Here is a 25,975-nt window from a genome sequence, read left to right as displayed (position 1 = left end):
CTTTTTTAACACAATCTCTGTCATGGCTTAGCCGACTGACAGAGAGACTTTTTTTATTTTTTACTTTAAATACATGAAGGGAGGAAAAACGGAACATCAAAATTGTTTTTTTTTTTTTTAATTTTAATGAAATGGCACATTGCCGCAACAAATCACACCACCTACGAACTAACCAGGGTTGTGAACTCGATGGAAGTAACCTGTCCTCTGCGTCTGAAAAGAATGCCTTCTATTAGAGTTGGGAGATATTCGTATTTGACAGCGTCATGTGACACAACTTACCTTCGGTCCATGGCTCTTAGTTTTCGGCGTTGGCATACGCAGAGATAAAAAATAACAATTCCCTAAAATAAATGAAGTAAACAATTAGAAAAAATTATTGAAAAATTTAAATGTTAATGTGAATTCCTAAACCAGCCAGCCAGACAGACGGATGGACGAACATCGCTAGATCGACTCCAAATGTCCTGTAACGGATTTTGTTCAAAGAGATCTAATGTCTACAACCGTTATATCGATGAGGCACGTTTTCGCCGTACCAACTTCAGACTGCTGTAATTTCTAAGCCCCTCGCCCGACAGCTATTAAATTTATTCCAGTAACAGCTCATTATATTGTTTACAAGCGTACAAAAGCATTTTGGTGAGAATTTTTCAGAAAAAAATGCTATTCGTGATGGAATTCAAGCGTGACAGTGTGATTTCTTTATATTCGGCTGGAAACCCGCAAGTGGCTATCATTAGAGCACTCCAGCATTTAAATGTGAATAAATCTTTTCGGTAGCGTAGCCCGACGTCAAGTAAGTGGACGTAAGAAAATAGCAACATCAACAGAAATGGTTCGAAAAATAAAGAAGCGACTTGATCGGAACCCGCGTTGCAGTGGCCGAAAAATGGCTCGTGAGCTCGTTAACATATCGCAATATTCCATATTCCATTCGGCAAATATTAAAAAATGAGCTTGGGGTAAAGCCATTGAAATTCCAAAAAGTGCAAGAACTTACACCGCAACAGAAAGAAAGTAGACTCAAAAGAGCTAAAGAGTTGCTTCGCTTGGCCGAAAGTGGTGAACTGCCGAATTTGGTTTTCTCCGATAAGAAAACATTCGTTGTCCATCAGTTTCTAAACAAACAAAATAACTCTGTTAACTTGCCAAAGAGGTCAGCTTTATATGTGCACCTTCGATAGGCCAAAATAACTAAAGTGCCGGCCATGGTGATGGTGTGGGCCGCCATAACAGCCGATGGTCGCTCTCCACTCGGATTAGAATAAATGCCGAATATTATCGCGAAAATATTCTGGAGGGTGTATTAAAGCCTTGGGCACGCCAACATTTTGCCCGCAGAGCTTGGACATTCCAAAGTTCCTCGCTTCATTTCCAGCGCACAATGGCCACCAAAATCTCTGGATACCAATCCGTTGGGCTATTGTGTCTGAAGTATTTTGGAAGGCAAGGTTGGCTCAAAAAAATACCAAAAAATACCTCAAGCAAGTGCTTCACCGGGAATGGGCCAAAATAAAACAGAGCAACATTCGGGCAGCGTGTGACGGTTTCATTGGCCGTTTGAAGGCCATAATTCATGACAAAGGTGGCCAATTCGAACAAGTCTAAACTTATTCCTAAATTTGATGCTATTTCCGACTTTTTTTGTTTTCATTCAATAACATTTAAAAAGAAATGTAAAAATTATGGCGTTTGGCTTTGTTGTAGTTTTTTTATCTCACCCTGTATACCTCTCTAGGGTATAAAAACTGCATTCACATTTACCTGCATGGCATTCAGAATGTCCGGTATCATGTATAACAGTATGTTCTGCCAAAACATTTTCAAAAAATACGAAATAACATCGCACAACCACGAGGAGCACATCAATATGAATAGGCGAACACTTAGCATTAATCTAAAAAAATGATATAAAATGTATTTTTTTCTCAATGACCATCAATTTCAAATGTCCAACTTACGTATCACGCGAAACTTGTGTTGACCTTTCACACTCCCTCATATAATATAATACATGGACGTAGAGCACAATACTGAATGTCAGTGCAGCAATACAGGGTCCATACAGATAAATTAAAGCTGACCAGCTGCCCGCTAAAGTTGGAGTTGGCATTATGAAAAGGGATACAGTGATAATAGATTAGTTTTTGACAGCATACCAGAACCACAGACCTCTAGCGATCTGTGTCCACAAACATACATATATACGTACTAATAATTTATATTTTGTTCTCTGTTCCAGAACCAACAAAGAATGTAAAAATCTAAGCACGGCAAAGGCCTGTTTTGCATTTTATCTTCAAATCGTGCTAATCGAAATTGACTTGTAAAAGATTTTATGGATTATGGAATATTGAAATCGTATATCCTTGAATAAAAGCTCGGTTTTACAAGCGGCCATACATGGACTGACGCGCTTCTTAAAATGCATAAGAATTATGTTTGTAAATTGTAATAGCGAAGATGTGCGGTCGCGATTTCACTCTGTTTATGTGAGAAACGCTACGGCAGCATCACTGTAGCTTTAACTGAACATACCCCACATATACAACACTGTTCCTTGTTATTATTCCCCTTTTGTTACTCTCTTTCTCTTGTCATGCTAATTGTAGAAAACCCAGTGTTGGTACGGAATACCGTCACTAGCATAAATATGAATAGAGCGAGAATGACAACAAACCATAACAGAGAGAGAGAGAGACGTGAACTTTAAAAGAAACTAGAAGAAGCATCGTGCAAAGGTACTGTTTGAATAGAAGAAATCAATTGTAATTTTGTCATTCCATTCTTGCAACCAAAAGTAGAAGTTCATTGGAACTTTAATAAATACGTTATTGTATGAATAAATACAAATTTATATTTTATTTAGAACATATACTTGAGCGAGTGGAGCCATGGTAAAATAAAGATAATTGGAAGGTGCGAATAATTATTGAAGTCAGATGATGCTTTTGACGTAAGATATTGTCCGTGTCATTTATATGTTGGAGAATATTGCTTGTGGATCAGGTATTACTACAAATTGGAAAAAAATCCAATTACCCTAACAGTAGACAAATAAAATGTTCATTGGCGTATCACGGGTAAGAAGTTTTGGTCGCTTATTAACAACTGAGAAAGAAGTCCGCTATAGCTATATATACAGGGTGAGATGAAAACAGCAACCAACTTCAGACTGCCTTCATTTCTAACCCACTCGTCCGACACCTGTTAAATTATTCCAGTGACAGATCATTATATTGTTTACAAGCGTACAAAAACATTTTGGTGAGAATTTTCCAGAAAAAAAGTTATTCGTGATGAAATTCAAGCGTGATGGGGTGATTTCTTTATATTTGGCTGGAATATAATGAAATGGCGATCGTTAGAGCACTCCAGCATTTAAATGAGAATAAATCGTTTGTCTCTCGTACCATCATACTGGTAGCGTAGCCCGACGTCAAGGAAGTGGACAGAAGAAAACATCGACATTAGCAGAAATGGTTCGAAAAGTAAAGAGGCGACCGCGTTGCAGTGGCCGAAAAATGGCTCGTGAACTGGCAAATATTGAAAAATAAGCTCGGGCTAAAGAAAAAAAATCCCAAAAAATGCAAGAACTTGCACCAGAACAGAAAGAAAATAGACTCAAAGGTTGTGAACTGTCGAATTTGGTTTCCTTCGATGAGAAAACATTCATCTTCCAGCAGTTTGTAAACCAACAAAATGATCGTGTTTACTTGCCAAAGAGGTCAGCTTAAAATGTGCACCTTCGGTTGGCCACCAGAAGTCATGCGCCGGCCATGGTGGTGGTGTGGGCTGCCATAACAGCGGATGGTCGCTCTCCGCTCGTAGTAATCGGCTGTGGCATCAGAATAAATGCCGAATGTTATCGCGAAAATATTCTGGAGGGTGTATTAAAACCTTGGGCACGCAAATATTTTGGCCGCAGACCTTGGACATTCCAACAGGACTCAACACGCGCCACCCAAGAATGGTTACAAAATGAGGTTCCTCGCTTCATTTCCATCGCAGCGTTGGACTATTGCGTCTGGAGTATTTTGGAAAGCAAGGTTGGCACTAAAAAATACCAATGTATCTGAGAATGGGCCAAAATACCGCAGGGCAACATTCGGGCAGCGTGTGACGGTTTCATTGGCCGTTTGAAGGCCATAATTCGTGCCAAAGGTGACTAATTCGAACAAATCTAAACTTATTCTAAAATTTGATGCTATTTCCGACATTTTTTGCTAAAATTTAAAAAAGAATGTGAAAATTATGGCGTTTGACTTTGTTGTACATTTTTATCTCACCCTGTACACATTTCGTTTGGAAAATGCCGAAAAAAATGCTAAACATAAATGTGTAAAAATTCACCGGACACATAACTCTAACATAATGTGTAAACCGGCCTCAATAGATTATTTCTTTATGGCATCGAACTAAGCCGAGGCAAAATTAGTAGATTCTTGCCGATTCTGGAACAGAGCATTACATACTATCTATGCTGCACCGTTCGGCATTGATGCCGGGTAATAAACTCTCCTGAATTTCACTGTTCTGAGCAGCATAAGTCAGTGCCGTCATTGCCAGTGGAACTACTGAACCCAAAATCGAATATCTCAAAAAGCGTGAAGACGCTTTCATCACCACCCTGGTACATTTATACCAAACATCATAACTTATGATGCAATTCCATATCAAATAGGATGTGACACAGAAATAGTTGACGTAACCTAAAATGAAATCGAATCAAAACTAGTTTTCCGCTAGTTTTCCACTACCTACCCATAGTGACGCATTCCAATTCCGGCAACTCCACACTGGAGAGCTTCAAAAAACCTGAGAGTGAATACGAAACAGCCAGGGAGCCCAAGTAGGGTACCATACATTTGGCGTGAACACTGACCCGCATCGAGGCACAGCTGTAGAAGACAATCGATAGTAAAAAGAATGGCACCGATACCAGCATCCCTGACAAGTGAGATTATGCCATTATTATTTGTTGGGGGGATCACACACACACGCCAATATGCCACTTACCACAACCCGTGATCACTTCATCCCAGTAAAACTCTGGTGGGTAACAAACCTTGGGATCCATGAAAAAGTAGGGTATACCGTTCCATTCTTGAAATTCTATGTCAAAACAGAACTCCATGTGTTTGTTCTGAAATTTGTCCAACAGGTCACCATTCTAGAAGGAATACAACAAAACAGATAAATAAACAGGCATTTGAAAAGCAACACTTTAGAAAACACTTTAGAAAAAAAAAGGTGCAACCAACTTCAGACTGCTGTCATTTCTAAGCCACTCATTCGACAGCTGTTAAAATTATTCCAGTGACAGCTCATTATATTGTTTACAAGCATACAAAAGCATTTTGGTGAGAATTTTCCAGAAAAAAATGTTATTCGTGATGGAATTCAGGCGGGATAATGTGATTTCTTTATATTTGGCTGGAAAACCACACGTGGCTATCGTTAGGGCACCAGCATCCAGCATTTCAATGGGAATAAATTTTTGTGTCTCGTACCATCGCTCGTTACCCTGATTCTGGTAGCGTAGCCCCACGTCAAGGAAGTGGACGGAAGAAAACAGCAACATCAGCAGAAATGGTTCGAAAAGTAAAGAAGCGACTTGATCGAAACCCGCGTCGCAGTAGCCGAAAAATGGCTCGTGAGCTGAACATATGGCAATATTCCATTCGGCAAATATTTAAAAATGAGCTCGGGGTAAAGCTATTGAAATTCCAAAAAGTGCACGAATTTACACCGCAACAGAAAGAAAATAGACTCAAAAGAGCTAACGAGTTGCTTCGCTTGACTGAAAGTGGTGAACTGCCGAATTTGGCTTTCTCCGATGAGAAAACATTCGTTGTCTAGCAGTTTGTAAACAAACAAAATGATCCTGTCTACTTGCCAAAGAGGTCAGATGAAAATGTGCACATTTAGTTGGCCAACAGAACTCAGGCGCCGCCATGGTGATGGTGTGGGCCGCCATAGCAGCCGATGGTCGCTCTTCGCTCGTATTAATCGACCACGGCATCGGAATAAATGCCGAATGTTATCGCGAAAATATTCTGGAGGGTGTCTTAAAGCCATGGGCAGGCAAACATTCTGGCCGCAGACCTTGGACATTCCAAGAGGACTCAGCACCATCGCACTCAGCTCGCGCCACCCAAGAATGGTTACAAATTGAGGTTCCTCGCTTAATTTCCAGATATTGTGTCTGGAATATTTTGGAAAGCTAGGTTGGCACTAAAAAATTCCAAAGTGTCGATCACCGCAAGCAAGCGCCTGGGCGGAAATGGGCCAAAATACCGCAGAGCAACATTCGGGCAGCGTGTGATGGTTTCATTGGCCGTTTTAAGGCCATAATTCGTGCCAAAGGTGACCAATTCGAACTAATCTAAACTTATTCCAAAATTTGATGATCTTGCGTTAGCAAAGGAGGAGGTACCAGAAGGAGTGGACCGATATATCCCAATTTTGCACCATACCCTGTGTAAATAAAAATATTGAGATGTGTGAAATGTGAAGAGAACCGGATGCTTTTTTTCGGATTTTATGATTGTTTTGGTTATTCAAAACTTTGAACCTTTGTGAGGGAGGTACCAGAAAAAATGGTCCGATCTCTACCATCTTTATAACGGAGCTCGTGTTTGTGTAAATATTTGGATGTGCTAAGTATGAATGGAATCGGATGTCAATTTCGTGTTTTATGAGCTTCATGGATGCTCAAAGGTGTGGACTGGACCGATATATCCCATTTTTACACCAGACCATGGGTTAATTAAAATACTGTGATACGTGTAATTTAAAGACAATCGGACACGTACATCACACTTTATAAGAGTTAAAATTATTGAAACTTTTGACCCTTTTTGGGGGACGCACTTGATGGAGTGGACCTATATTTTCCTTTTTTGCACCTATATTTCGATCCTAAAAAAAGCGTTTGACACCCCTTCTATAAACGGCCTTCAAATCTTCAGAATGTTTACTTGTTGTTGTTTTTTCTTCTTTACCCAAAGTCTACGAACAGAACTTGTGCAGCAAATTTAGATGTAATTTCTTAGCTTTCAATGCAATTCGTTCGTCATCGCTCGGTACCCAGATATACGACATACCTAATTGTAAATAACACGACAAAAGATATAAATAGCAAATGACTTAGCTATGAAGTACGACCTTACCTCATACAGTGTATAATTAATTTCCTCGCCTATATCGGGATTCAGATATGACCAGTTCTCGTCAGGGCATTCCAAAGGTTTCACAACACGATGAAAATCCGTCATTAGGTTCATCTCGGCGGTGGTGCCGTTATTCAAGGTTATATTTTTCGTACAAACCGCATCGATGTCTTTATCCTTTAATAAGTTATACGTTTCTGCAATGTCCGACGAACAGACCGGTAAACAACGCTTTATCTTACAGATACAAACCCGCATTTCAGTGGTGGCATTTTGCCAAGAAGTTGTGAATACTAAATTTGAGGGTATTTCCGAATCTTCGAATATATAAGTACCGTTTTCATTGGCTGTCACAACTACTGACTGATTAAAAGGACACAGTGTCTGGGGATCTTCACCAATAATCCCTTTTGTCCGACCAAGAAGAAAAATAAGTATGATGGGGAGAAGACCGGTCACAGCCGTTGTAGTCATTTTTCAGGTTATTTTTATGTTGCACTGCTTATCCGTTAATTTGCTCAGTCTTACGATCTCGACAAATGTAAATTAGAAACTGAATTGCGAACGAATGAAACACAGAGTCCACAGCAAACCCTATGCGATCTTCGTTCTTATTTTGGAACATAATTAGAAAGAAAGAGTACAAGTGGGCATTGCTAACCACAGTGAGTGTGTTTTGCACAATGGACTGTTTTGTGCAAGGTATAGATATACCACATGCTAACCGCCCCGTTGAGGGTATTTAGTTTTTTTTTTTTTAAATAACTTACCTACATCAGATAGCAGCGAAGTTGGCCTCAAATATTCAATTGGCAGACTTTTTTCAATTTTCAAGGATTTTAGAGAAATATGAATTATTTAAACAGTCGTTTAACTTCAGTGCATTTAAAGGAGACCTACGAACCACAGGACTATTTTTATACCCTCCACCATACTATGGAGGGTATATTAACTTTGTCATTCCGTTTGTAACTCCGTGAAATACTCATGTCAGACCCAATAAAATATATATATTCTTGATCAGCATAAAATTATTTCGAACAAATCGAGATAGAAGGATAAAAGTTTACACACATATTTATTTTGCCAGTAGGCAGGTTAAGTTCGTAAATGGGCCTTGTAGGTCCACGTTTTCATATAGCCCCCATATAATGTTACCTCTCGATATTCGGTATTTTGATGATTTTAACGACATTATTCACCGGAATTGTTTCAAATTTGGTATTTGAAGTTCGTAATGGATACTACAGCCTCTGACAGAAAATTGTCTATTCAGGTCTATGTCTTCGTATAGCCCCCATACAACGGCAACCCCCTTATATTCGGTATTTTGATGATTTTAACGACATTTTTCACCGGAATTATTTTAAATTTGATATTTAAAGTTCGTAATGGCTACAACAGTCTATGACAGCAAATTTTCTATGCAGGTCCAGGTCTTCCTATAAGCCCTATATAGGATGAGATAAAAAAACTGCAACAAAGTCAAACGCTATAATTTTTCCATTTTTTTTAAGTTTTATTGAATAAAAGACAAAAAATGTCGGAAATAGCATCAAATTTTAGAATAAGTTTAGATTTGTTCGAATTGGTCATCTTTGGCCCGAATTATGGCCTTCAAACGACCAATGAAACTGTCACACGCTGTCCGAATTTTGCTCTGCGATATTTTGGCCCATTCCCGGCGAAGCACTTGCTTGAGGTAATCGACACTTTGGTATTTTTTAGTGAAAACCTTGCTTTCCAAAATTCTCCAGACACAATAGTCCAACGGATTGGTATCCGGAGATTTTGGTGACCATTGAAAGCAAAAAATGTCGGAAATAGCATCAAATTTTAGAGTAAGTTTAGATTTGTTCGAATTGATCACCTTTTGCACGAAGTTTGGGCTTAAAGCGACAAAATGAAACCGTCACTCGCTGCCCGAATGTTGCGCTGCGGTTTTTTGGCCTATTCTCGGCGAAGCGCTTGCTTGAGGTGATCGACACTTTGGTACTTTTTAGTGCCTATCTTGTTTTCCAAAATACTCCAGACACAATAGTCCAACGGATTGGTATCCGGAGATTTTAGTGGCCATTGTGCGCTGGAAATGCGAAGCGAGGAACCTCATTTTGTAATTATTCTTGGGTGGCGCGTGCTGAGTGCGAAGATGCCGAGTCCTGTTGGAATGTCCAAGGTCTGCGGCCAAAATGTTTCCGTGCCCAAGGCTTTAATACACCCTTCAGAATATTTTCGCGATAATATTCGGCATTTATTCTGATGCCACGGTCGATTAATACGAGCGGGGAGCGACCGTCGGTTGTTATGGCGGCCCACACCATCTCCATGGCCGGCGCTTGAGTCCTGGTGTCCAACCGAAGGTGCACATTTTCAGCTGACCTCTTTGACAAGTAAACACGATCATTTTGTTTGTTTACAAAGTTCTGGACAATGAATGTTTTCTCATCGGAGAAAACCAAACTCGGCAGTTCACCACTTTTGGCCAAGCGAAGCAACTCTTTAGCTCTTTTGAGTCTATTTTCTTGCTGTTGCGGTGTAAGTTCTTACACTTTTTGGAATTTCAATGGCTTTATCGCAAGCTCATTTTTTCAATATTTGCCGAATGGAATATTGCGATATTTTCAGCTCACGAGCCATTTTCAGTCGCTTCTTTACTTTTCGAACCCTTTCTGCTGATGTTGCTGTTTTCTTCCGTCCACTTTCTTTGACATCGCTGCTACGGCTACGCTGCCAGTATCACGGTAACGAGCGATGGTACGAGACACAAAAGATTTATTCATATTTAAATGCTGGAATGCTCTAACGATAGCCACTTGTGGTTTTCCAGCAAAATATAAAGAAATCACACTATCACGCTTGAATTCCATCGCGAATAACTTTTTTTCTGGAAAATTCTCACCAAAATGCTTGTAAAAAATATAATGAGCTGTCAATAAATACTGAACATACGGTGGATGACCGTCTCACATAGAAATTCTAGTGTTGCCAATTAAAGGGATTAACAAAATACAACACTGCATGATTATAAGGGCTCCATAGGTTCGAAAAAAAATAATAATTCTGGAAAATCCAAAGAATTTTTTAGTTGAAAAAAGGGAAACTTTACATCAATGGCGCTCATATAAAAGCAGTACCGCGAGGAAAATTCGCCATTAAGAGAATCAGCGTTGAATCTGAATCTGGAAACGATTTTGCCAATATAATAAACGTTCTCAGATTTGTGGGCACACCAACGTCTTTGTCCTGTTTTTTTTCGACTGCGTACCCCAATTTTAAATAAACAAATCCAGTTTTTTTTTTTTTGGAAAAATTTTACCTTCCGTTGCTTTTTTTTTATTGCTCGATTCTTAAAGAGTTTTGCCTAACTAAACTAGAATTAGAATAAATTCGTTAAATCCAATGAGATATCACAAGCCAGTCAGTGGGTCCATATCGCGTGTAATTTGTGCCGTAATTCAATGGCGATGACGGTATTTCAGTTTACGCACTGTCTTATAACGATAGCCGTCCTCAGCCAATTCAGCGCTTTTGGTTTCAGCAGCCATCTCAGCTTCGGCGGGCATTTCTTCGGCTGGTGGCAGGTAAGCGGCCGATGTGTTGTCAGCAGATTCGGCTTCAGCTTCACGACGATGACGGCGAACCTTGAAACGTTTGACGGTCTTGTAACGGTAACCATCATCACCCAAAATGGTTTTTAGATCGGGAGCCAATTCCACTTCAACGGGTGGCAAGTATTCGTTGGATGGTTGCTCGACTTCGCTGACATCACGACGATGACGATGGCGCAATTTCAATTTGCGGACAGTCTTGTAGCGGTAACCATCATCGGCAACCTTGGTCTCGGCCTCCTGGTCAACGGGGGGCAAGTATTCTTCACTGGGTTCATTTACGGGTGGCAAGTACTCTTGGTTGACCTCACGACGGTGGCGGGAACGCAACTTCAGGGTGCGCACCGTCTTGTAACGGTAACCATCATCGGCAACTTTGGTCTCGGCAACGGGTGGCAAATATTCCTCGCTGGGCTCATTGACCGGTGGCAAATATTCCTGCGAAACATCGCGACGATGGCGGGCACGATATTTCAATTTGCGAATGGTCTTGTAACGATAACCATCTTCGGCTAATTTGGCAGCATCGGCTTCTTCGGCAGGTGGCAGATACTCCTGGTTGGGTTCTTCCACGGCGCCATCAATGGCATTCGATTGGGCGGAGACCACGGCGATAGCAAGGCCCAAAGCCAACAAGGTTATGTACAATTTCTGAAAGACAATATTCGCTCATGATTACCAAATCTCCTGTTTTGGCCAGGACTACTTACCATTTTTGCAGAAGTTATTAAATTTGTTTAACAAAATCAAATTGGAAACAATTTCTATTTTGTTTACACTTCTGTTGGCTTATAGGCCAATGATGCTATACTTTGGTTGGCCAAGAGTATTTATAGTCGTAAACTTACTTTTGCCGGAACCATAAATGGTCGACAAGTGTGTTTTGATGTGGCTGATGATGGCCATAACACAAGTGCATACACATACATGTTTGGGTGGGTGATTTCAGGCAAACTTTCAATCATCTGCCCGCCGCCGCCACCGCCCTTCCCTTCCCTTCCCTTGCTGCCATTCTAAATTTCATGGTATATATTTTTTAGGTTTGGTTTGGTTATAATACGACTACGAATTACGACCATAAGTGGGTTACCGAACACTTAATAACAATTCTGAAGTGCTTTAATAACCACCACTACAACCGCAGCAACAACAACAACAACTGCAGCAATACAAGTAACAAACATGGAACTCCATCAGATGTTGGCCACAATTCTAAAACCCAACAACAACAACGATGACTCTTCTGAGAGATTTGTGGGGAGAAAAAATGTTGCTTCTTCTTCTCCACTTTTTGGCAAAATTCTGTTCATATTTGAATGTCTTCCGCCTTTGGGGGTTTGATGTTTGGCCAGTTTTTTGGTTGTTTTGACACGAATTAGGAAAAAAAACAAGTGTTGGCCACTTCAAAGTATTTGACTACAATTTCAATTGGAGTTGTTTATTTATTTTTTTAATTTTGAAATTAAAATAATTTATTTCAATTTGTAGCCGATCAAAGTATTAATGGTTGTGTTCAAATAAATCGGTATCCGTGTGTGGACTTAGTGTATTTGAATTTAATTTCAAATTTGTTACGTAACGCCTAATACGGCGGCGATATGTTGGGGTTTCAACACGTGGCATATATTGTCAGGAGATTCTCAACCTTTCCAACATCAGCCCTAGGGGGTCGAACAATTAAACAGGAAATTAAAAAAAAAAACTACTATCATGACAACGGAACTTGGTGTTGTGGTTCCCACACTTTGTCCGCCAATCCTTGGGCCGTTGATCCCAATAAAAAAAATAAAATTTTAAAGGGTCCCAAATCCACCAACACTTGATATTAATGTGACTCAATATATAGGCAAGCTTATATTTATCTTCGCCAAATCTGGCCATTTTCTTGTCTCTCATCTTTACCTAAAAGAGCTCTCTTAGTGATCTGAAATGGATGTTACCACTTAGTTCCAGTAAGTAAGTTCGGCAGGACCGAATACCCTCCACCATTTGGAACAAATTTGGAAATTTTCAAAAAATAAAATCCTTAAAAAATTCTGTTAAAATTTTAAAAATACCGAATATAGCCGTTATATTGGGGTTCATACGACGTGTACCTACATAGGCATTGTTTGTCATAAACCATTACCATATTCAAATTCGAAACATGAAATAAACGGTGAATAATGTAGCTAAAATCGTCAAAATATCGTATAATGGGAGGTACCGTTATATGGGGGCTATACGAAAACGTGAACCTGCACAGACAATTTTCTGTCATAGGCTGTAGCATCCATTACGAACTTCAAATACCACATCTCAAACAATTTCGGTGGGTATTGTACCTAAAGTCGTCAAAATACCGAATATAGGGAGGTACTGATATATGTGGCCTATACGAAGACCTGGACCTACATAGACAATTTTCTGTCACAGATTGTAGTTCCCATTACGAACTCTAAATAAGAAATTTGAAACAATTCTGGTGAATAATGACGCCAAAATCATCAAAATACCGAATATCGAGGGGTTCCCTTATATGAGGCCTATACGAAGACGTGGACCTGCACAGACGATTTTCTGTCATGGGCTGTAGTATTCGTTACGATCTTCAAATACCAAATTTGAAATAGTTCCGGTAAATAATATCGCTAAAATCATGAAAATACCGAATATCGGGAGGTACCGTTATATGGAGGCTATACGAAGACATGGGCCTGCACAGACAATTTTCTGTCATAGGCTGTAGTATTCATTTCGAACTTCAAGTACCAAAGTTGAAACAATTCCGGTGAATAATGTCGATAAAATCATCAAAATACCGAATATCAGGAGGTACTTATATATGGGGGCTATATGAAAACGTGGACCTGCATGGCCCATTCACGAACTTAACCTGCCTACTGGAAAAATAAACATGTGTGCAAAAATTTAGCCTTCTATCCCAATTCGTTCGAAAGATAGCGTGATTACAACAGACAGACGGACATCGCTAAATCGACTTAGATTTTTACGCTGATCAGGAATATATATACCTTGTTGGCTCTGACATGAGTATTTCGAGGAGTTACAAACGGAATGACAAAGTTAATATACCCTCCATAGTATGGTGAAGGGGTATAAAAACATACACAATTAGTCCTGTCGTAAGGGGGTAGGTAACCTTAAGGTGTGGGTACATAAACAGCTCGAAATCTCGCATGGCAAACTTTGTGATCATAAAGGGATATCAGAGCCACACTCGCAGGGTTACCGACATCAAATTTCAAATCAAGCATCAAATTTTAGTATAAGTTTAGATTTGTTCGAATTGGTCACCTTTGGCACGAACTATGCCCTTCAAACGGCCAATGAAACCGTCACACGCTGCCCGAATGTTGCTCTGTGGTATTTTGGCCCATTCCCGGCGAAGCGCTTGCATGAGGCGATCGACACTTTGGCATTTTTAAGTGCCACCCTTGCTTTACAAAATACTCCAGACACAATAGTCCAACGGATTGGTATCCGGAGATTTTGGTGGCCATTGTGCGCTGGAAATGAAGCGTGGAACATCATTTTGTAACCATTCTTTGGTGGCGCGTGCTGAGTCCTGTTGCGACGAGGGTGTCCATGGTCTGCGGCCAAAATGTTTGCGTGCCCAAGGCTTTAATACACCCTGCAGAATATTTTCGCGATAATATTCGGCATTTATTCTGATGCCACGGTCGATTAATACGAGCGAAGAGCGACCATCGGCTGTTATGGCGGCCCACACCATCACCATGGCCGGCGCGTGAATTCTGGTGCCCCACCGAAGGTCTACATTCTCAGCTGACCTCTTTGGCAAGTAAACACGATCACGATTTGTTTGATTACACACTGCTGAAAAAGGAATGTTTTCTCATCGGAAAAAACCAAATTCGGCAGTTCACCACTTTTGGCCATGCGAACTCTTTCGGCCAACAACTCTTTAGCTCTTTTGAGTCTATTTTCTTTCTGTTGCGGTGTAAGTTCTTACACTTTTTGGAATTTCAATGGCTTTACCCCCAGCTCATTTTTCAGCACTGATACGCCCAAAAAAATAAACAATCAAATTCCAATTCCCAAAGGCTACCTTTGACAATGCAGGTGTAATAACGCATCCTCTATAAATCTACTCCCACAATCATTGTCGTTCACACTTTTTAATTATTGATGCCAGTGTTATTGGTTAGTGATTTGTGATTTTCCTATTATTAACACTTGGTTAAACTTCAGCATGATGACGTTTTTTTCACACACACACACCCGATGAAATCAAGGCTTCCAGGGAACTGTTTCCGAGAGCGATTGTCGAACAAAAAAATTTGGGTATGTGTGTTTGTGTGTGATGTTTTTTTTTCACCACAGTTTACACACAACCTTAGCTGCCGGATTGTCAAGAATTTGCGGGTCAATTAAACTAGGGCCTTTTTTGGCATAAAAATATTCTGCAGGGTGTATTAAAGCCCACAAACATTTTGGCCGCAGACCTTCGATATTCCAACAGGACTCAGCAACATCGCACTCAGCACGCGCCACCCAAGAATGGTAACAAAATGAGGTTCCCCGCTTCATTTCCAGCGCACAATGACCACCAAAAATCTCTCAGAGCAATATTCAGGCAGCATGCGACGGATTCATTGGCCGTTTGAAAGCCATAATTCGTGCCAAAGGTGACCAATTCGAACAAATCTAAACTTATTCGAAAATTTGATGCTATTTCCGATATTTTTTGCTTTCATTCAATAAAATTTAAAAAAAATGTAAAAATTATGGGGTTTGACTTTGTTGCAGTTTTTTATCTCACCCACTTCCAGGCCCCTTTTGACGAAAAAACCCACCTCCCCTTCCGCCCACATTCAAATTACCTTCATTTGCCACCTCCTGGCCACATCACATGCATCGCTGCCAACAAATTTGCAGAAAATGAATCAACGAATGCGGAACCCAATGGGATTTCAGGCTTATTTGAGAAAAGATTGGCCATAAATGCTCAATGGATGGCAACGAAATGACTTTTGGGTATAGCGGCTGCTAAGAGAAATGACAAACAAATCCACCGGCAGCGAACGTTCCAGGGTTGCTTATTGAAGGATGTGCCAGTTCCAAACTTTTTTTCGTTTCTTTTTTTTAATTACGCATACGCCACATATATTTAAGCAAATATTCTCATTCTTGCTGATATCATCACATACATATGTACACACAATCCGCTGGGAAGCAACTTTTCCCTGTGACAATAACTTGCGAAAATAGACAAAAACAAAAGCAACTCAAAATTATGGCAACAAAAATATTCTCCTTTCAACGGCAAAGTTTACTGGCGGGTGAGGGTGAGGAGGGCTCTCATCATCATAACTTGGTCATGTGAAAAAAAAACAATTCAAGCCAGGTATGGTTTATTATGATTACGTTCGAGTTACAGTTGTGAGGATGTCCTTGTTGTTGTTGTTGCTGTTGCTGATGTTTTACAACAATATTTGCTGATTTTATTTGTTGGCAATTGCCATGACTTGGCATGCAATGGGGAGTTTATGGCAAAAATAAAATCGACCAGAGAATCGTTTACTGTTACAACAACAGCAGCAGCAACAACAACCATGATGACAAGCCACCCTTCCAGCCAGTCATCCAGCCAAGTAGCAACCCCTTGTCGACAGTCATCATTAATCTGTAAACATTTTTGCAGATTATTAATTATGAATTAGTGTACGAGTATTTTTGCAACATCCACAGTTTCCAATCAATTAAATTATTAAGTTGCTTGCACTTGCACACTCACACACACAGGCACACACAATGGAACACTCTCAAACAACGAGGCGTTGAATCAGACAAACACACACACACCCACTCGACAACAAGTATCCTTGCACACCACTCCATGTATGCATTTTGAGTGTGTTTCAATGTATGATGAGAGTGTGTGTGTGTGTGCTCATGAACATCTGTATGTGTGTGCGTATGGCAAGTACTCATTCACATCATCGTCGTCATCATCGCATTCGATAATATCATCAAAATTGATTTGCTGCTTGAAACCTTTTGTTTAAATCATAATGACGTTGTTGTTGCTGCTGTTGTTGTTAGTTCAAACACAAACAGCATTAATGTTTTTAACATAATTAAAAACTTTTACCCAGATTCAGTACAAATTTTGTGGGGGGGGATAAATTTCGGAGGAGGAGAAAAAAAACTTGAGCCACATTAATGGTGCAATGGAACGGATAATTTTTTATCTTACTGGATAAAATTTTAAAATTATCCAAAACTTAGTTAATTACATTTTTTACAATTATATATACTGCTATATCTGAGCTATAGCTATATCTGAACCGATTTTCTCCAAATTTTAGACACTTGTTTATAGGCTGAATTCGGTCGGATATGCTGAAATACATGCCATTTGGAGGAATATTACACATTTAGCGCACATAAAATTGCCAACGGAAGAAGATTAATATTGGAGCTATATCTAAATTTGGAATGATTATCACCTAATTCAAAAGGTTTTGTCCTTGGTCCAGTCAAATTATATATGAAAAATTTCATCTCAAACGGACAATAAATCTGACCTGAATTTTGCTCACAAAAATACATGGGCAGACAGACGGACGGATACCCGATATACCCTCAGCCATGTGGCTAGACAGGGTATATATCATTTGCCAAAACGTGCCTAGTCAAAATAACGATCTTAGAACCTACGTCTCTTTGGACCAAATCCATTTCAGGACATTCGGAGTCGATCTTGCGATGTCCGTCCGTCCATCTTCTGTCTGTCTGGCCGACTGATACGCACGAAAACTCTCGAAGGGAGTTTCCGATTTGATCCAAACTTGGTACAATGTAATATTATTGTCAAAATTAGATCGAGTTCGGAGATGGGCAATATGAGCCCACCCCTTTTGGTGCCTTCCCCACAAAAGGTCGAAACTTAAAAAATATATATTTTCTGCACAGAAAGAGAAATGATAATTGAATAACCAAAACGCTCAAAGAAAACTAAATATGCACTCAATATAATATATATCTGCGAACCCCTTCTGGTACCTCGCTCACAAAGGGTCACAATTTTTAATACTTTTATCTATCCCGTTTTGTAGGGAACATAAACTGGTAGAAGTTTCGACTACGAAGTCTGACGGGACACTCTTCTGGAGTTAGCAGCCTCCTGTTTTGGTTGTAAAGCGGTGGTTGGGGTAAATACCCAAATCGGTTCGATGTAGAGTTGCATTCTAAACCGGATGCTGTGACCCAAAGAGCCGTAGGACTCAGCCCCTAACCAAAAGAGAAGTGAAGCCCAGCAGATTTTCGAATCGGTACCTGCGGAATAGACCTCTGGACGGCTACCAACCTCAAAGAGAACTGTGGGTACTTTTAAAGTGGAGCCGGTCAAGACATCGCATCGCGAGCCCAGTGCAATTTTCCATCACAGTTGGAGCCTTCAAGGGAGACTTCATACAAGTTGTTAAATATCTCCTTTGTTAAATTTTTTAACCGCAATGAAAAATATTTTATCCACGTTGGTGGATATTATAAATAGATCAAACCTCCGAAAAAAGAAAAAATCAAGCAAACGTTTTTTTTTTTCGATGTCATGGCCATGTTTTCCTCGTTTTTTTGGGGGGGGGGGGGCTAAACTCATTGGAAATCGAACAGATTCTACACTTGCCTAACACCTAACACATTTGAGTGATATTGCTTCCACGCTCATCTACGTTATTGGTTGAATTATCTACGTCGTGTGATAAAATTTCCATGTTGTTTTCTTGGAGTAGTATTATAATTTTAATTTATATTATATTTTTTTATATTATTAAATATCTAAAAAAGCTTCCTCTTTCGTAGCGTTTTTAGTTTCCTTCTCTTCCCATTTGTGTTTACTGTATTTAAAAAAAAAAAACAAATATTCAAAATACATCATTTACGTTTTAATTTAAACGTCCCATTCCAAACATTGCCATTATTACAATAACAGCCTAAAAGTATGCTTTGAAAAGGCATTACCAAATAACCAACACAAAACAATGCAATCAACCACAGAGTTGGGAGTTTGTTATTGTTTAATTACATACATTTTAAAATGCTACTCTACCTCTCAGTCTCTCTTCCCCTCTTCCTCACTATCTCTCTCTGGTTGTTTCTCTTTGGTCAATCGATGTTTTCATTTAACCAAAATTAAATAAAAAATATTATTTCATTGTAGCCTTTTTGATTGAGGTTGTGTTGTTGTTGTAGTTGTTGTTGCTGTTGCCATTGGTCGCTGATTTTTTGCAAATGATGGTTGATGCTGTTGGTTTATTTTTAATTTATTTTGCATGTTTGACCATTCCCACGAAAGGTGGCGGCCGTTATAGTCAAATAGTAATTAGTTTGTTTTAAACTATCAAAGCCTGTAATATTATTTTCATTTAATAAATACCAGAAAAGAAGGATTTGGTTATCAATGGTTGCTACTGTATTGTTGTTATTGTTCGGGCTCATTATATGCGTTAGCAAATTAGTGAGACTTTCAAATTGTGGTTGCCCATGTGAATATTTTTTGTTATTCCCAACATGCAAACGTGGTTGAATTTAAACTGTTAAGGTTGTTTTTATTAAATTAATTTAAATAATTATAAAATCACAAATGATGCTATAAATCATTTGAATTATTAAATGCTTTCTAAATAAGCCCTTCACATAAAAAACAGGCCTATTTCGGGGAACAGTTGAAAAAGTCATGCTTAAGCTATCTTTATTCAATTACTTAAAAAAATAATAATATTTCCTACTTTATTACACCATTTTCCATACCCATGAGTAAATATCTACTTATTTATTTACACTCAATTTACATTTTGTCTGCAGTATCATCCATACTTCATCGATTACCTATGCAGGATATTTTAACATAATTGCAAACATACCAACATCCATCCTAACACACACATACAGTCATATGAACACACATACATGTATCTTCATTACTATTTCAAGCGAATTTATTTCAATACCTAGCGTCATCTTGTCATTGAGTATTTGTGTTAACGTTTGCATATTTTTTTCCGGCAATTGTCTGACCGTTCAGGCGGAAATGAGATTTTAAACGATTCCCCATTGTAAATGGTACCGTAGTCCGTATATACACACACAGAGATATAAGGGAATATATATATATATGTATGTAAAACATGGATATGGTAATACTTTTTTCGTGTGCCCAATTCATTTCAGTTTCATATGATTATTGGAATTTGTTAATGGGCTTCGCAACAAGATAAGCCCAGAGAGAGAGGTGAAGGTGGTAGGTTAAAATGAAAGCAGCCATGGGAAAATGCAAAGGAAGGAAGGAAGCATTTGGGCCAGCAGACATCGTTGAGCTAGTTATGAAGCTATGAAGAGTTAAATGTTGTATGAAAATATTATTTGAATACAGTGGCAACTCTAATGACACACCATTATACCATGTTCACATGGTATATGATTCGTTCTCAAATCGTTGTGCCGTTCTTAATTATGAAATAGCTGGAAGTATAATTTGAATACAGTGACGCATGGTAGAACAATACAGGTAGATGCGTCAACGCATGGGAACATTGATTGATACGTCAGAGGTTATTATAATATGCGCTTTTCAACAATTCTTACAAATTCGAACCATTTTTCATTCAAAATTTTCAATGTCAAAATTTGTTGACAGTTCATTGTCCCATCAGCTGTGTCGATGTGTCTACCACATAGTGGCAACAGTATTATACCATGGTACCTGATTCGCTCTCTATTCTTTGTATTGCACATGGTAGAAGAATACAGACATTTATATCCAATTTTATGCAATAAATTCCATATTCGTTCCAGGTTTCTGGTAGAGAGAAATATTTAGGCATAGCACGGTGTAAAGAATCGCTGACTTGTTTATAACAGATTTTGTGTTGATGGAAATATTGAGATGTACCAAGACTGAATGGAATTGGATGTTAATTTCGCGTTTTATGAGCTTCATTGAAAGTTAAAAATTTGACCCTTTGTGGGGGAGGTACCAGAAGGAGAGAGCCTATATATCCCATCTTCACAGCAGATCTTGTGTTAGTGGAAATAGTGGGATGTGTGAAATATGAAGAGGATCGTATGCTTATTTCGGTTTTTATAATAGTTTTGATTATTTAAAATTTTGCCCCTTTGTGGGGGAGGTATCAGAAGAAGTGGACCGATATATCCCATCTTCACAGCAGATCTTGTGTTAGTAGAAATAATGGGATTTGTGAAATATGAAGAGGATCGGATGCTTATTTCGGTTTTTAATCGTTTTGATCATTTAAAAATTTGTCCCTTTGTGGGGGAGGTATCAGAAGGAGTGGGCCAATATAATCCATCTTCAAACCAGACCTTGGTTTAATAAAAATATTGTGATGTGTGTAATTTGAAGACCATCGGACTCGTACATTACATTTTATAAGAATTATAATTATTAAAAATGTTGACCCTTTGTGGGAAGGTACTCGATGGAGTGGACCGATATTGTCCATTTTCGCACCTGACCTAGCACTGGTTCAAATATTAGGATTTGCAAAGTTGAAGGAAAATCGGATTATTCTTTCTCTTCCTGTGAAAAAAATATTTCTTTTGACAATTTCAACCTTTTGTGTTGGAGGTACCAGAAGAAGTGGATCGATATGGTCCATCTCCGAACTCGATCTAAGTTCGACAATAATATTACGATGTACCAAGTTTGGATCAAATCGGATACTTCCTTCGAGAGTTATCGTGTCATATGGCTGAGGGTATAAAAACGACATTAGAGTATTTGTCAAACAAAAATAAGTTATTTAAGTGTTTGTTTTCTCTTTCGAGACGAGCTTAATGATCTGAAATTTGCAGTGAAAAGGAAAGCCAGATAGACACTATCACACACTCACCACTATGCGACGCGTTTCGCCGTTGGTTAAGCGGCTCATCAGGCATATTTGATGTGGATGATGGCTTACAAGGGCCGTTCTCTGGAAAGTAGTATATATTTCGAACTTATTCCAAATTAGCATATGCGAATTATACACTAGAAACTCTCCAGGTTCGACTCAAGTTCTATTTCTAGTGTATAATTCGCATATGCTAATTTGCAATAAGTTCGAAATATATACTACTTTCCAGAGAACGGCCCTTGTAAGCCATCATCCACATCAAATATGCCTGATGAGCCGCTTAACCAACGGCGAAACGCGTCGCATAGTGGTGAGTGTGTGATAGTGTCTATCTGGCTTTCCTTTTCACTGCAAATTTCAGATCATTAAGCTCGTCTCGAAAGAGAAAACAAACACTTAAATCATAAAACATATGATCTTCGCCTTAACAAGGCAAAACTAAAAAATAAGTTATGACATCTAAAAATCATTTGTGCTGGGATGTCATGGTATAACCAATAATGTAGTTTAAGTTCGAAGGAAAGAGGAAAGTGCAACTCTGTATTAGAGGCTCATTTTTCGCTCTCTTTTTTTGGCACTTTTGTAGGAAAAGACATCATGCGGTAAATTTGTTTAACTCGAACACATTTTATATGAAAATGAATTCATTTTCTCTTGTGTTTTTCAAGTCACATTCCCATGTCTCCCATAAAGAAGTTCCACTGTTTGTGTTTACAAAAATCTATTTGCCAATGCTTTTAATGTAATGAGATATATTAACATAATACCAGCTTAAATGGCTGCACTTTTGAGTGTTTATGCCAGAGAACTTACAAGTCGTATAGCTAACAAAAAGAGGAAAATAACAGGACATTTATGTTAGGGATGAATACGGCAACAACTTATCATCATCATCATCATACCCGTAATCGTCAATATCATCATCATCATCAGTGTCGTCCTTCTGTCAGTCACACAATCAATTCAATTTCGTATACAAACAAATTATAATGTACACAGTTCAAAGAATCTCCTCTCCGGCCACAGCCCCTTACATCCAAAATGGGCTCTTGTTAAGTAAAACCCTCAAACATGTGTGTCGGAATCCTTGGCATAGTCCAACAACATGATGCATGCAATAATATTCCAATACATATCATGTCAACTTCTTTGCCTTTCAGGATTTACAAGTAATTTTATCAGAAATTTGTGGTCATATTTCATTTACTTTATTTGGGTTGTGGTTAAAGGGGAAATGAGGATAAATAGCAAATGCAAAGAAATAGATTTGAAAATTTGTGGTATATTTTTCAAAATAATGTATTTTTATAAAAAGTAAGGAATAATAATAGGCTGACAGATTGACCATAAAAACCTATATAAAAATTAAAGCTAAAATCTTAAACTTTGGATGGATATCGCTTTTGGAAGAAAGTATAACAAAATTTACTAAAGTTGTTCTGATGGTCCCTGAAAAATATATTAACATACACGTGTATTACTCTGATAAACCTCATGGCAAAAAAAATACAGGTAGACGTATCGACTCAGCTGCTGAGACAATGAACTGTCAAACCAAAGTTAAAATTGGAAAATTTGAATGAAAAATTATTCAAATTCGTAAAAATCGTTGAAAAATGTATATCCTAACAACATCCGATTGTTGATGTATAAGAAAAAATACAAAAATCCGTTTTTTTTTTTTTTTTTAAATAAATAAATGAAAACGCTTGGGAACATTGATATGTCAACATTAATAAAATGTATTTTTAAAAAAAGGTACATTTTTATATATTTTTCTTTTCAACACAAATCGGAGGTCGTTATGATATGCATTTTTTATCAATTTTTACAAATTTCAATAATTTGTCATTCAAAATTCTCAATTTCAAATTTTGTTTGACAGTTCATTGTCCCAGCAGCTGTAAACATTTTGCCAACAGCTGATTGATTTTCGGCAGCGTTGCCATATCAAATTTATTTTAATGGAGTATCAGTTCAGTTTCATCTCTTGAATTAACAGTGGGGATAGGACAAAAAAAAATGCCATCTATCTAAAAATATTATTTACATTTTGTAATTTATGTCATTTTGCATTTCACTAAGGAATATAATATAAATTATATTTTACCTTGCATGTATTGGCATTGTTAGTTTAATTCTATTTTAAACATGATGTTTTGTAAAATTTTAATTAAAATGTTAATGTGGAAAATTAAATTGAAATTGGTAAGCAAAACCTGGATTTATAAACATATTATTATTACATATTTTCATTTCCCCTCCCCAAATAAACATTTTACCACAATTTCCTGTTGACAATTTTTAAATTTTATTACAAAAGTCCTTTGCCATTTAGATGTGTGCGGGTTTAATGCGGCTACCAGGCAAAAGTGTGTCCAACTTCACACCAACAAATTAAATCCTCTCGTTTTAATTCCTCAACCATCTGGCAAAAAATTAAGACATGTGTGTGGAGTTTGCCTGGGAATGTTTTGCTTTTTCTTTCTTTTACGCCATCCTTCATCCGCCATACATAGTTTAGCTTTTAATTTATGCATTCTGACTGGAAGCTATCGCTGCCATCATCAGAAACGCCTAATAAGTCTAAAGGCTTTTCACTCAAAACGTTGATGGTGTTGATGATAATGGAGGAGGAAAGAATGCGAGTGGCATCAATTCTTCTAGGTCTAAAAATCCATTAGTGAGGCAAAAATTAAGAAAGGAATGAAAAAAGCGAATTGAACAAAAAACCCACTCCTGAATTCTATGGACGAAAATGAAGGAAGGCTATGGATATTTGGTGGATTTTAAGTTTGCCGAAACAGCTGCCTTTTTATTTGTTTTGGTGTCTTTTGAAACAAACAACAATTCAGAGAATTAAGAGCTTCAACAAAATCCAATCCAAAAGTCTCTTAAAAAATTTTCCTTGAAACCCTTTAAGGGACTCCAAAAACTTTATTAAACTCTACGACGACCTTAAAAAATATAAAAAAAACGGATCTGCATTTTCCTCCGAATCTGCATTTTCCTGCATCTTGTAATTCCTTTTTTTTAACACAAAAACACATTTTTAATATTTTTTTATTTATTAAAATGTTGTTTCCTTTTTAAATTGTCTTTTATACATAAATTCGTGAAATCTTCGACTTAGCTATACAAATAATAAAAATTCTTGACAAAAACTAAAATTAAACATTAAAATTTACACTTAAATAAAAACAATACATACTTTATACAAAATAATTAAACCTTAAAATTAAAACTAATAAGCAAAAAAACATTTACATTTAATTACAATATATTCTTACTTCTAAATTGCCAAAATTATTATAACTATGGCAAAGTTTTTGTTTCTTTTTTTTATTTTTTACATTATCGTACCAAAATAAAAATATGTATATTACAAATATCACAATGGTAATAAAATGGGAATGTATTTGTTTTGGGCGCGTGTGTGTGTTGTTCGCATAAAATAAATCATATATTTAATAAACAAAAAATAAAACAAAAAATTAAAACAATAAAATTACAGACATGGAAATGCTTGGCATTAAGAGGGAATTAAAATAAACATTTGATATATTAAATTGTTTTGGCATTTACAATAAAAAAAAAATTACTGATAATGGGTAATATTGGAGAAGGCATGCTCCATATTTACAATATTTATTGGTTGTGTTTAAACCCGCCATACCTTTCCAATATTAACCCCGGTTGTTTACAAAACATTGAGAGAAAGAAATTTCCTTTTTGTTGTTCTCTTAATTCCAAATGACATTTTGCGTTAATGGCATAAAACAATAATCATGATTTTTTTATCTTTCTTTTTTTCAATTAATTAAAAGTATTTTATTACAGTACTCCAATGTTATAGATTTTAACTATCATTATTTGGCTATGACACACATACTGTTGTGTTGGCTGTTTTTTGTATCCATAACTTTATATAGTTTTTAATAAATATTAAATAAAAAAACATGTTTTATTGTTGCAATAGATGGCCGGCATTTAATCCCTCACGTGTATGTGACAGCTGGCAAAATGTCATTTAAGTACTTAACGGTTAATACTCTCATTTCATTATACACATTATTCTCTTTGCTTCTTCATCAGACAAAATAAAACAAAAACAAGGCATTTAAATACAAAAAGAAAGTAAAAAAAAAAAAAACAATAAATAAAATTTAAACGAAATAAAAGAGGACTTTTACAATTTAAGATCTTGTTGCTGGCACACACAAATATCAAGGCTTTTAAAGCGGTTTAATTAAATTCAAACACTGACTCTCAAAGCCACAACTCTCTCTCTCTCTCTCTCTTTTAC

At 37.6% G+C, this 25,975-nt stretch overlaps 2 protein-coding genes across 2 annotated transcripts; both read right to left on the bottom strand.

Annotated features, from left to right (window-relative positions):
- On the bottom strand, positions 1–7,710 carry LOC105261538 (G-protein coupled receptor Mth2). The gene is made up of 8 exons (XM_011292475.3): positions 7,179–7,710; positions 5,023–5,176; positions 4,768–4,953; positions 4,479–4,715; positions 1,965–2,097; positions 1,768–1,900; positions 283–344; positions 1–213 (listed from the first exon to the last, which is right to left on the bottom strand). The coding sequence occupies exons 1-8, from the start codon at positions 7,650–7,652 to the stop codon at positions 162–164; spliced, it is 1,431 nt and encodes a 476-aa protein (XP_011290777.2). The 5' UTR covers positions 7,653–7,710; the 3' UTR covers positions 1–161.
- Positions 7,711–10,476: 2,766 nt separating this feature from the next.
- Positions 10,477–11,592, bottom strand: LOC101899518 (uncharacterized). The gene is made up of 2 exons (XM_011292471.2): positions 11,497–11,592; positions 10,477–11,437 (listed from the first exon to the last, which is right to left on the bottom strand). The coding sequence occupies exons 1-2, from the start codon at positions 11,497–11,499 to the stop codon at positions 10,634–10,636; spliced, it is 807 nt and encodes a 268-aa protein (XP_011290773.1). The 5' UTR covers positions 11,500–11,592; the 3' UTR covers positions 10,477–10,633.
- Between the last annotated feature and the right edge of the window lie 14,383 nt (positions 11,593–25,975).

This window comes from Musca domestica, unplaced genomic scaffold (assembly GCF_030504385.1).
Source record: "Musca domestica strain aabys unplaced genomic scaffold, Musca_domestica.polishedcontigs.V.1.1 27, whole genome shotgun sequence".
NCBI lineage: Eukaryota > Metazoa > Arthropoda > Insecta > Diptera > Muscidae > Musca > Musca domestica.
This window is presented reverse-complemented; position numbering and strand designations above follow the sequence as displayed.

Coding starts and splice junctions, on each gene's coding strand:
- LOC105261538 (XM_011292475.3), bottom strand. CDS start 7,652: ATGACTACAACGGCTGTGACCGGTCTTCTCCCCATCATACTTATTTTT. Junction 2,098..4,478: donor CGAACGGTGCAGCATAGATA/GTATGTAATGCT, acceptor CTCCAACTTTAG/CGGGCAGCTGGTCAGCTTTA. Junction 1,901..1,964: donor ACACAAGTTTCGCGTGATAC/GTAAGTTGGACA, acceptor TCATTTTTTTAG/ATTAATGCTAAGTGTTCGCC.